Raw genomic sequence first — 12,707 nt, forward strand, 5'->3', positions numbered from 1 at the left:
AAAATACAAAGGGGTTAGCCTTACTTATTTTTGGGCCGGAAAATTTTTGGTCTCAGATTCGATTTGCATGACCTTCACTTGACTAATTAGACTCCCAGGAACTCAGAAAACGCAGCGAAAACAGCGTGGGACTAACAGCAGACGAATGACGACGAAAAGATCACCAGCTGAAAAATGTGAAAAACTCAGGTTCTGGTTTTCTGCCTGTAACTTTTGATCCGTTGCTCGCAGCGTATTGGGACTGCGCCCAATCGATTTCCCTCGCAAAATTACGTCGGAGTAGTGCACGAAAGAATTTATTCCAGCACTATTCAAAATCGCAAAAATTTTCACCAAAAATACAAAGGGGTTAGCCTTACTTATTTTTGGGCCGGAAAATTTTTGGTCTCAGATTCGATTTGCATGACCTTCTCTTGACTAATTAGACTCCCAGGAACTCAGAAAACGCAGCGAAAACAGCGTGGGACTAACAGCAGACGAATGACGACGAAAAGATCACCAGCTGAAAAATGTGAAAGACTCAGGTTCTGGTTTTCTGCCTGTAACTTTTGATCCGTTGCTCGCAGCGTATTGGGACTGCGCCCAATCGATTTCTCTCGCAAAATTACGTCAGAATAGTGCACGAAAGAATTTATTCCAGCACTTTTCAAAATTGCGAAAATTTTCACCAAAAATACAAAGGGGTTAGCCTTGGGGGGATCCCTGAGGTTATGCCTCGCGCGGTTCCGGGGAGTCCCCCCTTCTCGTACCAGAGTGGCCGCTGGTTTTTTAGTGGGTGCGAGTCCCACACTACCCTGATGCTTCTTGCGCGAAGCTCCAGGGTGTGCATAAGGCATTTTTACCAGCGTTATCAAAAAAAAAAAAAAAAAAAAAAGGGGTTAGCCTTACTTATTTTTGGGCCGAAAAATTTTTGGTCTCAGATTCGATGTGCATGACCTTTTCTTGACTAATTGGACTCCCAGGAACTCAGAAAACGCAGCGAAAACAGCGTAGGATCAACGGGAGACAGATGACGACGAAAAGATCACCAGCTGAAAAATGTGAAAAACTCAGGTTCTGGTTTTCTGCCTGTAACTTTTGATCCGTTGCTCGCAGCGTATTGGGACTGCGCCCAATCGATTTCTCTCGCAAAATTACGTCGGAGTAGTGCACGGAAGAATTTATTCCAGCACTTTTCAGAATCGCGAAAATTTTCACCAAAAATACAAAGGGGTTAGCCTTACTTATTTTTGGGCCGGAAAATTTTTGGTCTCAGATTCGATTTGCATGACCTTCTCTTGACTAATTAGACTCCCAGGAACTCACAAAACGCAGCGAAACCAGCGTAGGACCAACAGCAGACGAATGACGATGGAAAAAGCATCAGGCGAAAAATGTGAAAGACTCAGGTTCTGGTTTTCTGCCTGTAACTTTTGATCCGTTGCTCGCAGCGTATTGGGACTGCGCCCAATCGCTTTCTCTTGCAAAATTACGTCGGAGTAGTGCACGGAAGAATTTATTCCAGCACTTTTCAAAATCGCGAAAATTTTCACCAAAAATACAAAGGGGTTAGCCTTACTTATTTTTGGGCCGGAAAATTTTTGGTCTCAGATTCGATTTGCATGACCTTCACTTGACTAATTAGACTCCCAGGAACTCAGAAAACGCAGCGAAAACAGCGTGGGACTAACAGCAGACGAATGACGACGAAAAGATCACCAGCTGAAAAATGTGAAAAACTCAGGTTCTGGTTTTCTGCCTGTAACTTTTGATCCGTTGCTCGCAGCGTATTGGGACTGCGCCCAATCGATTTCCCTCGCAAAATTACGTCGGAGTAGTGCACGAAAGAATTTATTCCAGCACTATTCAAAATCGCAAAAATTTTCACCAAAAATACAAAGGGGTTAGCCTTACTTATTTTTGGGCCGGAAAATTTTTGGTCTCAGATTCGATTTGCATGACCTTCTCTTGACTAATTAGACTCCCAGGAACTCAGAAAACGCAGCGAAAACAGCGTGGGACTAACAGCAGACGAATGACGACGAAAAGATCACCAGCTGAAAAATGTGAAAGACTCAGGTTCTGGTTTTCTGCCTGTAACTTTTGATCCGTTGCTCGCAGCGTATTGGGACTGCGCCCAATCGATTTCTCTCGCAAAATTACGTCAGAATAGTGCACGAAAGAATTTATTCCAGCACTTTTCAAAATCGCGAAAATTTTCACCAAAAATACAAAGGGGTTAGCCTTGGGGGGATCCCTGAGGTTATGCCTCGCGCGGTTCCGGGGAGTCCCCCCTTCTCGTACCAGAGTGGCCGCTGGTTTTTTAGTGGGTGCGAGTCCCACACTACCCTGATGCTTCTTGCGCGAAGCTCCAGGGTGTGCATAAGGCATTTTTACCAGCGTTATCAAAAAAAAAAAAAAAAAGGGGTTAGCCTTACTTATTTTTGGGCCGAAAAATTTTTGGTCTCAGATTCGATGTGCATGACCTTTTCTTGACTAATTGGACTCCCAGGAACTCAGAAAACGCAGCGAAAACAGCGTAGGATCAACGGGAGACAGATGACGACGAAAAGATCACCAGCTGAAAAATGTGAAAAACTCAGGTTCTGGTTTTCTGCCTGTAACTTTTGATCCGTTGCTCGCAGCGTATTGGGACTGCGCCCAATCGATTTCCCTCGCAAAATTACGTCGGAGTAGTGCACGAAAGAATTTATTCCAGCACTATTCAAAATCGCAAAAATTTTCACCAAAAATACAAAGGGGTTAGCCTTACTTATTTTTGGGCCGGAAAATTTTTGGTCTCAGATTCGATTTGCATGACCTTCTCTTGACTAATTAGACTCCCAGGAACTCAGAAAACGCAGCGAAAACAGCGTGGGACTAACAGCAGACGAATGACGACGAAAAGATCACCAGCTGAAAAATGTGAAAGACTCAGGTTCTGGTTTTCTGCCTGTAACTTTTGATCCGTTGCTCGCAGCGTATTGGGACTGCGCCCAATCGATTTCTCTCGCAAAATTACGTCAGAATAGTGCACGAAAGAATTTATTCCAGCACTTTTCAAAATTGCGAAAATTTTCACCAAAAATACAAAGGGGTTAGCCTTGGGGGGATCCCTGAGGTTATGCCTCGCGCGGTTCCGGGGAGTCCCCCCTTCTCGTACCAGAGTGGCCGCTGGTTTTTTAGTGGGTGCGAGTCCCACACTACCCTGATGCTTCTTGCGCGAAGCTCCAGGGTGTGCATAAGGCATTTTTACCAGCGTTATCAAAAAAAAAAAAAAAAAAAAAAGGGGTTAGCCTTACTTATTTTCGGGCCGAAAAATTTTTGGTCTCAGATTCGATGTGCATGACCTTTTCTTGACTAATTGGACTCCCAGGAACTCAGAAAACGCAGCGAAAACAGCGTAGGATCAACGGGAGACAGATGACGACGAAAAGATCACCAGCTGAAAAATGTGAAAAACTCAGGTTCTGGTTTTCTGCCTGTAACTTTTGATCCGTTGCTCGCAGCGTATTGGGACTGCGCCCAATCGATTTCTCTCGCAAAATTACGTCGGAGTAGTGCACGGAAGAATTTATTCCAGCACTTTTCAGAATCGCGAAAATTTTCACCAAAAATACAAAGGGGTTAGCCTTACTTATTTTTGGGCCGGAAAATTTTTGGTCTCAGATTCGATTTGCATGACCTTCTCTTGACTAATTAGACTCCCAGGAACTCAGAAAACGCAGCGAAAACAGCGTGGGACTAACAGCAGACGAATGACGACGAAAAGATCACCAGCTGAAAAATGTGAAAGACTCAGGTTCTGGTTTTCTGCCTGTAACTTTTGATCCGTTGCTCGCAGCGTATTGGGACTGCGCCCAATCGATTTCTCTCGCAAAATTACGTCAGAATAGTGCACGAAAGAATTCATTCCAGCACTTTTCAAAATCGCGAAAATTTTCACCAAAAATACAAAGGGGTTAGCCTTACTTATTTTTGGGCCGAAAAATTTTTGGTCTCAGATTCGATTTGCATGACCTCTTCTTGACTAATTGGACTCCCAGGAACTCAGAAAACGCAGCGAAAACAGCGTAGGATCAACGGGAGACAGATGACGACGAAAAGATCACCAGCTGAAAAATGTGAAAAACTCAGGTTCTGGTTTTCTGCCTGTAACTTTTGATCCGTTGCTCGCAGCGTATTGGGACTGCGCCCAATCGATTTCTCTTGCAAAATTACGTCGGAGTAGTGCACGAAAGAATTTATTCCAGCACTTTTCAAAATCGCGAAAATTTTCACCAAAAATACAAAGGGGTTAGCCTTACTTATTTTTGGGCCGAAAAATTTTTGGTCTCAGATTCGATTTGCATGACCACTTCTTGACTAATTAGACTCCCAGGAACTCACAAAACGCAGCGAAACCAGCGTAGGACCAACAGCAGACGAATGACGATGGAAAAAGCATCAGGCGAAAAATGTGAAAGACTCAGGTTCTGGTTTTCTGCCTGTAACTTTTGATCCGTTGCTCGCAGCGTATTGGGACTGCGCCCAATCGATTTCTCTCGCAAAATTACGTCGGAGTAGTGCACGGAAGAATTTATTCCAGCACTTTTCAAAATCGCGAAAATTTTCACCAAAAATACAAAGGGGTTAGCCTTACTTATTTTTGGGCCGAAAAATTTCTGGTCTCAGATTCGATGTGCATGACCTTTTCTTGACTAATTAGACCCCTAGGAACTCAGAAATCGCAGCGAAAAGAGCGTAGGACCAACAGCAGTGGAATTGCGATGGAAAGAGCACCAGTCGAAAAAAGTCAAAAACACAGGATCTTATTTTTGGGCTGTAACTTCTGACGCGTTGATCGCAGCGTGTTGGGACTGCGCGCCGTCGGTTTCTCCTCCGAAATTATGTGTCCGTAGTGCACCGAAGAATTTATTCAAGTATATTCTCGAATTGGGCATATTTCAGTGGAAAAATCCAATAGAATTTGAAGAGCGATTTGTGACTTGATACCTACCATATGCTTGATACTAGTATTGTAGCGCACAAGCAGAGTGTTGTTGATAGCGCCTCCTACAGCGAAAAGCCTGCGAAAATGGTCGCTGTCTTAACCGCCTGTCGCAGCACTCTAGCGTAGGTTTAAGCCGTAATCTTGAACAATTAGGTCCCATGGTTGTTCAGAAAACAAGCGGTGTTCGTTTTTTGGTTATATTTTCTGTCTGTTTTAATTGGCTTTTGTCAGATACATTTTTCAATTTTGTTTCTCAATTTCTCAACGTTATTCACATGATCATCAGCAAATGTATCAAAAAATATTGTTTGTGTTAAATTAATACAACCGACACTTGTATAGCGATTATCGTGACCGACTGCTTTTGTCGCCAGTGACTGTTTTAATAGCTATGGTAATTATTGATCTACAATAAGTCGTCAACTACCTTGTGGACCAAAATCTCATCGCATCGTTTTATGTAGCATGTACCACGTCATTATTACTGTCACTTCAGTCTTAATTCACCATTCTTTTCTCATGTTTGGCAGGACGTGCAACGACACTCGGTACATACCCTGGTGTTTCGTTCTCTTAAGAGAACACATGATATGTTTTTGTCAAATCAAGGAACCCTTCCTCCGGTTGATCCTTCAACGTAAGTACCATACTCATAGTGTAGCCCCAATTGTGAACTCATTAAACACATATACATAATGCAACACATTCTGATGTGCAAAAACCGTCCTAATAATAAACGTCTCTTTTTGTTAACAGGGAATTGCTGAAAAAAGCCATCAAATCTAAAGACTCTTACTCGCCAGTCTTAGATCGAGTTAGAAGAAACAATCACCTAAAATCTAATCATGATCACAATTCGGACCCTCCCCCACCTGGTGGTAAGTTAGTCGTCACGGTCTTTGTTTAATTTAACTGAACAAAATAAATTGAAACTATCTGGCGAATTCATTATTCACACGATGTCGCTTTTATCTTGCCCAGATGATACCTTCAATGGAGGTAACAATTCATCTGCGATGGTACCTTACGGTGGCGGAATGGGCCACTCAGTCAGTTTGAGCTCATCAATGCCCACTAATACCAACAGCACTTCGTCAACTGTCATGAATCTCCCACCAAAAAAGACCCCAGCAATAGCAAAACCACGCTGGCATGCTCCTTGGAAATTGTATAGAGTAATAAGTGGCCATCTTGGTTGGGTACGGTGCTGTGCTATCGAACCTGGCAACGACTGGTTCGCTACAGGATCAGCTGACAGAGTTATCAAGGTACAAGGGCATCTATTCCTTAGTTGTCAATTTATAAGATTTTATTTAATTTCGTCCTGAGCATTTACATCATTTTTGTTAAAAATTTCTCACAAGATTTTTAACTACATTTTCAATGTCATTAAAACATCAACTAGTACAGCATTAATTAAAAATGCAACATTTTTACAGATTTGGGATCTTGCTAGCGGAAAGTTGAAAGTATCTTTAACCGGACATATCAGTAGCGTACGTGGTCTTGCCGTGTCTCATAGACACCCGTATCTATTCTCATGTGGCGAAGATCGTCAAGTCAAATGCTGGGATCTAGAATACAACAAGGTAAATATATAGTACAGCGCTGTAAGAACTTGGAATTATCAATAATACCTAAAAGTGTCAATACAGAAAAGTAAAAGAAAAAAGATAGACAAGTCTAAAAGTACCCAAAATATGAAAATGACATCGAAGCTAAAAATACTATGTGACCAATAAGATAAGAATAATAAACTGCATTTCCTAGGTTATAAGACACTACCATGGTCACTTGTCAGCAGTTTATTCCATGGCTCTGCATCCAAATATTGATGTACTAGTCACAGCAGGCAGAGATTCGACCGCTCGCGTTTGGGATATGCGAACGAAAGCGAACGTTCACACGCTGGCTGGGCATACAAATACAGTAGCTAGTGTGATATGTCAGGCAGCAGAACCTCAGGTGAACGAATGATGTCCACAGTAACCGATTTTATAAATGGGGCTTGCATCTAAATGTATTTGAATTTTTAAGGTCATAACTGGTAGCCACGACTGTACAATCAGACTGTGGGACTTAGCTGCCGGAAAATCTAGAGCAACTTTAACAAATCATAAAAAGAGCGTTCGATCTGTTGTGTTTCATCCGACGTTGTGCGTATCTTAATTTTATCTAATCTTGCATCTCAATCTCGATTTATGTTGCCCAGTTTCCCGCATTTATTTGATCTTTTCGGATATTCTAGATACATGTTCGCGTCAGCCTCACCCGATAATATCAAACAATGGAAATGCCCAGAAGGAAAATTCATCCAAAACTTGTCTGGTCATAATGCAATTGTCAATTGCCTGGCCGTTAACGCGGATGGTGTACTTGTATCTGGTGCTGACAATGGTTCCATGCAGTTATGGGATTGGAGGACCGGGTGAGATTTCAAATCTTAGATATTCATCTGTTGAAACTTTGAATTTTTTTTTTTTAAATAATCCTAATAATTATTCTGTATCCGGCACCTCGTTTTAGTTAGTAATATAATTTTTATGGTTAATCAATGGACTGAAATAATTGTAGCAAATGATTTATTTTTATAGCTACAACTTCCAGAGACTTCAAGCCCCAGTTCAACCTGGTTCAATGGATAGCGAAGCAGGCGTTTTTAGTATTACATTCGACATGTCGGGGACACGTATGATAACTACCGAAGCCGACAAGACGATAAAAGTCTACAAGGAAGACGACACAGCGGTGCGTTTAGTAATTTATATTAAGTGTCGTATGAACTTATTTACCATGATTGTTTCCTATTCATATTACTTTTATTTTCTGTTGTAACAACAAATCGTAAACTTAAACATAATTTAATGCAACGACCAAATGGTATCACAGTAATCTATGTCTGGAATTTCTGTTTCGTTTCACCATTGATTATTTATTGTAATCGTTAATAATCACTTCCGTGATTAATTAAATGTGCGAATGATTTTTTACAGTCCGAAGAAAGTCATCCGATTAATTGGAGGCCTGACATCATTAAGCGAAGAAAATATTAGTGAATGTATAAACATTAAACAAGGTTGTGTTTATACAATAACAATTTAATGATAAGTTGTATTGTGAGACGATTTACGAATTGATTGTAAATAAAGCTTCCATTTCCACAAATGCTGATTACGATTAGATTTAATGTTTTAAAGTTCCTCGTCCAAGTTGAAATCTTCCTCCGGATAGTCGCCCACCTTGATATGTGCAGGCTTCAAAAAACCACCGTAATTTGGCAGGCAATCGAAATACCTTTTTCCTTGGACGCTAGAAATACAAATAATCTTGAATGAATATTAACTATTTAGAAAACAACATTAAAATGACCAACTACCAAAGTGACTTACGATCCATCATTTTTTCCCAATGGCTCATCATATTTGACACCAATCCACCAACCAGACTTGAATTCGGTTTTACCTGCAAAGAATTATTCAAAAATTATCAACCCAGTGCAAATGAACATAAAAGATACAATGGAGGCAAAATATTGTGCAATTGGGCAATCGTTGCTCATCATTACTTACCAACATACATGACCGTTCCTCTACGTCTCGGTTGATTTGGTACTTGAGTTTCGCAACGATCGCCGACCTTGCAAGCTCTGGCAGCGGCTTCATCTGCCTCCTCTTCTCGACGTTTCTCTTCTTCCCTTCTCTTAGTTTCTTCCTCATTATATTTACCCAACTTGTTTCTCTCTAGGAATGCTTTCACTGTGTCTGAAAAAAAAATTTCTGCTGTCATTATGATTATTTATTGAAGCATGAAATTCAAAAATTATTCTTTAATGCCCAAGCAATGATTAGTGGAAAAGTAGCATTTGGCCAGTTTTTACTGTTGGAAGCCTGAGTTTTTATACATGCATCAAATGTATGAATTACCGGATCGTTTGGCATACTCCGATTCAGACAGTTCGAATTTATCCACCTGTGCAGTTTCATCGTCAGGTCGAATGCAGTTATCTATCACCTGTTCAGAGCGAGAAAATATTTTGACAACGATTCGATATAAAGAAATAATAAATCAATAAATAGAAGCGGATGGACAAGTTTTTTCTCTTTTACTTTAATTCATATTTTTATCAGCCAATGAAATATTCGGTAGAGAATTTAATAAAGAAAAAACAAGCCGACTGTTTTACATGACAGCAAAAAGAATTCTACATGAAGTTTTTATCTTACATGAACTCTCATTCCATCATCGATCGGATAAGATCCCAACAAGCGGTCACCCTGGTCAGGTTTGCAGATCAGTTTGTCATTTTTATCGTACACCTCTAATTTCATGGTGGCTGAATTACCTCCTGTAAGGAGTTCGAGTTTACCCTGAAACAAGAGTCAGTTGTCAATAACATTCTGGCAGCTAAATATGAGTTAAAAAAGAGACATTGGATTATGATTACTCTTTTACTGTTATTTGCCTAACTTTGCTCAACTATTTTAAGAAAATTTCAACATCGGTCTACCGGTTACAAACCTTAAAATCATCGAGAGTGATTCCCTTTTGAAATCTCCTTTCGACGCAGCAAGTTTGTTGCCCCGAATTGGTGATGTTTAGGTTAACGAAGTCTGAGGTTACCACGCTGTATTCTGTCATTTTGAACAACCCCTAATCGCTTGATAAGAAATAGATTTGTTCAACTGTACGGTTTGGAAAAATCCTCGAATTTTCGATATTCACCAGTCAATCTAGACAGTAAAACTAATATACGCAGTAGATGAAACCAAAGAATATCATCAAACTGTACCACAACTGTACCAATCGTGACAATGTAACATAGCCTCTACATTTGACAGTTAGGCGTCGGCTGAATAAATGAGGGAAACGCCTGCACTACTGCAACATTCACTATTAGCTGTATGTTGAGTAGGCTGCAATGAGGCGTACCAAACCCACAATCTTCCGTACTTGATAACCCAAAAGATTGAACTAATTTTGGAAACATATTTGTGTTTTCCCGTAATTTTGTACTGTTTCCTGTATTCTCATGAAGCAAGTACATTAGTTATGAAAAGACAAGACATAAGTGAGAAAATACGAAATATATTGTATTTCCGCAGCAGGACCTTAAATAAAATAATTTAATATCCGTAAATGAATATTTCCAATTTATGTATTTATGTATGAACATTCAGTTGGAATCTGTATGGTCGGAAAAAAGAAAACTCTTTGTAATTATGTACATGCATATGAATAATTCTGATATAATTGTCTTCTTTTTCTCATCGCCGCTCTTCCCTTTGCCGAATCTTTCACTCTCCCTTTTTTTCGTTCTCACTGGAACTCCTTGAACATATCTTTACTCAGTTTTTTTCGATCCACGAGCTTTCCAAGCTGACTGGAGATTCCAGGAGAAGTATAACGAAAAGAAATGTACTTGAGAGGCAAGAAGCAGAAATGCATACCATAGTAACCCATATGGCATTCCCTGTAACAAATTAAATTAATAAATAAACGAGTTAAGCTAACAAGTGATATTTGGTAAAACTAGTTAATATTTTTTAATCTTTTTTAGTTCTCAAACCTATAGCTTGAATTTGCTTTCATCATCATTAATTCTAATGCATCGTATTTTAAAAACGAAAGTACGGCTTACCTGCCAAATTTGTATATTTTCTTTGTCGTTTGTAGTCAAATAAGTCCAGACATCTTTGAAATAGTATACTACACCATAGATGAGTGGACCATAACCAAGTACCACAATTCCAAACATATACCTCTGTATTGTCTTAATTCTATTGTAGCGTATTGCAGATAAAGCTAAAAATGAAAGTAATAAGCTTCCGCACCATATGTATTCCCACCAGAGCGGCTGAAATTCAAGAATTTCCGGTTTTTACATAGTATAGGATATAACAGGTGAAAAGAATTTATTTCATTATCGACACATTGATTCCAGTCACTGGGTCAACCCTTCGTTTGAATTACTACGAGCTTAATAGAAATGGTCATAGTTCTCATACCAATTTCAACATGTTAACGTGAGGCTAAACCATTTTAAACATGAAAAAAACTCAAAGAGATATGAGATAACTTGTAACTAATTTCCAGTAACCCTGATTAAAATGATGCAAGTTAAAGATTCGAACTAAAAACGGTAATGAAATGCACACCCGGACTAAAAAAAGGTTTACCACTGGTTTTAGATACAAAAAAGGTAAATCAGCAAATTAATGAGATGATAATGAGTCATTTATAATATTGTTGCTATTGTTACCTGTGGTATTTGTAGCTCTTCAATTTCCAACACAAATATATCCAAGTGATCAAGTATGTCAGCGGATAATTTCGCCAGCATTACAAAAAATAGTAAATAGTGGAAAAATATACAATACTTTAATCTGGACTTATTCATGGCGCTGAAAAAGTTAAATTCTTATACTTATTCATTTTTTAATATTTTTTCATCTTGTGCCTTATTAACATTGCAAATGATTATGACATAATTGAATGACCAAGCGTTAATGTAAGTTATTGTGTATTTTTTGTTAGTGAAATAGAAGAGGTAGTTATAGTTCTGAAAACTTAACAGAAGCTTGAATCAGTAAAAAAAAAACGGAAGGAACAAAAATGATATAAATCTGTGTAAACAGCTGACTTCATAAAATCGGAATATATCGTTGATGAATATGAGGTTAAAACCATACTTATCTGTATTAATCTATGGTTAAAACCATACGTGAACGATGCGACGGCAATGAAGAAAGTGCGAGACACACAGATAGAGATTTGATGACAGAAAATACGTTCTAATTCTACTGACAAATAAATGAAAGAAATTCAACAGATTGTTAGAAGTTGTATCTGGTAAAATATGAATGGGAGGGGTTATTTCAATACATAATTATACGCGTGGGAATATAAGGGCGACTGATAGATATTAGAAATGATACTGAAGAGCTTGATATGGATGGTTATTTATTTATTTTACTATTTACCTGAATTGATACTGTGCGGCGATTCGTTGTCTGTGTAAAAAATCAGTACCATCTGTGCCCAACGCCTGAGATGCGGTTAATTTCGAAGCCATATTATTCCGTAAGCGAACGTTGTGTACCTCCGATTACTAATTTAGTTCAAAAACTCGTGCAGCCTGTCTTTGCCAAAAAGTTTTCAGGTAGGACACGACTATTTTTAAACACTCGCAGCCATCTTCGTAATCCTCGTATTTCAACCGCTGCCATACTAATCCACCGAAGACACGCTAGCTTCCACGTTATCCACGTTCTCATGCTTGGATGAACGAATATTTAGACCAAAGAGTTAGATCACACCCAGTCACCTGTTGTCGATTAGTTTTTTTTCCAACACAAATTGGCATCATTTAGTCATTCTGTTAGATCCGACCAATAGTATTCCTTCGCATTGATTTCTGTCGTAATCTTAATGCAAAAAACAGCTCGTCCCCTTCCTCCCCTTCACGCAGGGCAAAAGTAGTTTTACAACTTTAGGTCTTACTCACGGTCTTATAGACAGTTCTGGGTACTCCGGCTGTAAAACCGCGCTCGAAAATGAAGCCGATGTTGTGAATTTTCGCCGCTAGCGCTAGTGAGGGAGAGGCCTACTTAGGCCGTGTTCGAAAATTGACTGACAGTACTGTCAGCAATCTTTCATCTCTTTTGCGCTTCCAAGTTCGTGAATAGCTCTGACTCTGTCCTAGGGAATTTTGAGTACTGTCAGTCAATTTACGAAC

General features: G+C 39.4%; 3 protein-coding genes across 4 annotated transcripts; 1 reads left to right on the forward strand and 2 right to left on the reverse strand.

The window, feature by feature from the left end:
• The first annotated feature begins 5,117 nt into the window (after positions 1-5,117).
• Positions 5,118-8,220, forward strand: Tango4 (transport and golgi organization 4). Of its 2 annotated transcripts, XM_046628727.1 has the most exons (10): positions 5,118-5,366; positions 5,503-5,609; positions 5,729-5,850; positions 5,954-6,240; positions 6,412-6,561; positions 6,743-6,937; positions 7,010-7,128; positions 7,221-7,400; positions 7,567-7,720; positions 7,966-8,220. In XM_046628727.1, the coding sequence occupies exons 1-10, from the start codon at positions 5,364-5,366 to the stop codon at positions 8,023-8,025; spliced, it is 1,377 nt and encodes a 458-aa protein (XP_046484683.1). In that variant the 5' UTR covers positions 5,118-5,363; the 3' UTR covers positions 8,026-8,220. The 2 variants fall into 2 exon arrangements, with proteins under 2 accessions (XP_046484683.1, XP_046484682.1); XM_046628726.2 differs by having other exon boundaries at positions 7,567-8,220.
• On the reverse strand, positions 7,785-9,915 carry TBCB (tubulin-binding cofactor B). Its single transcript, XM_046628737.2, has 6 exons — positions 9,491-9,915; positions 9,196-9,339; positions 8,896-8,983; positions 8,542-8,733; positions 8,362-8,434; positions 7,785-8,281 (listed from the first exon to the last, which is right to left on the reverse strand). The coding sequence occupies exons 1-6, from the start codon at positions 9,608-9,610 to the stop codon at positions 8,164-8,166; spliced, it is 735 nt and encodes a 244-aa protein (XP_046484693.1). The 5' UTR covers positions 9,611-9,915; the 3' UTR covers positions 7,785-8,163.
• A 194-nt stretch (positions 9,916-10,109) lies between these two features.
• Positions 10,110-12,443, reverse strand: jagn (jagunal). Its single transcript, XM_046628738.2, has 4 exons — positions 11,953-12,443; positions 11,232-11,373; positions 10,611-10,826; positions 10,110-10,442 (listed from the first exon to the last, which is right to left on the reverse strand). The coding sequence occupies exons 1-4, from the start codon at positions 12,042-12,044 to the stop codon at positions 10,314-10,316; spliced, it is 579 nt and encodes a 192-aa protein (XP_046484694.1). The 5' UTR covers positions 12,045-12,443; the 3' UTR covers positions 10,110-10,313.
• Positions 12,444-12,707: the final 264 nt, after the last annotated feature.

This window comes from Neodiprion pinetum, chromosome 5 (assembly GCF_021155775.2).
Source record: "Neodiprion pinetum isolate iyNeoPine1 chromosome 5, iyNeoPine1.2, whole genome shotgun sequence".
NCBI lineage: Eukaryota > Metazoa > Arthropoda > Insecta > Hymenoptera > Diprionidae > Neodiprion > Neodiprion pinetum.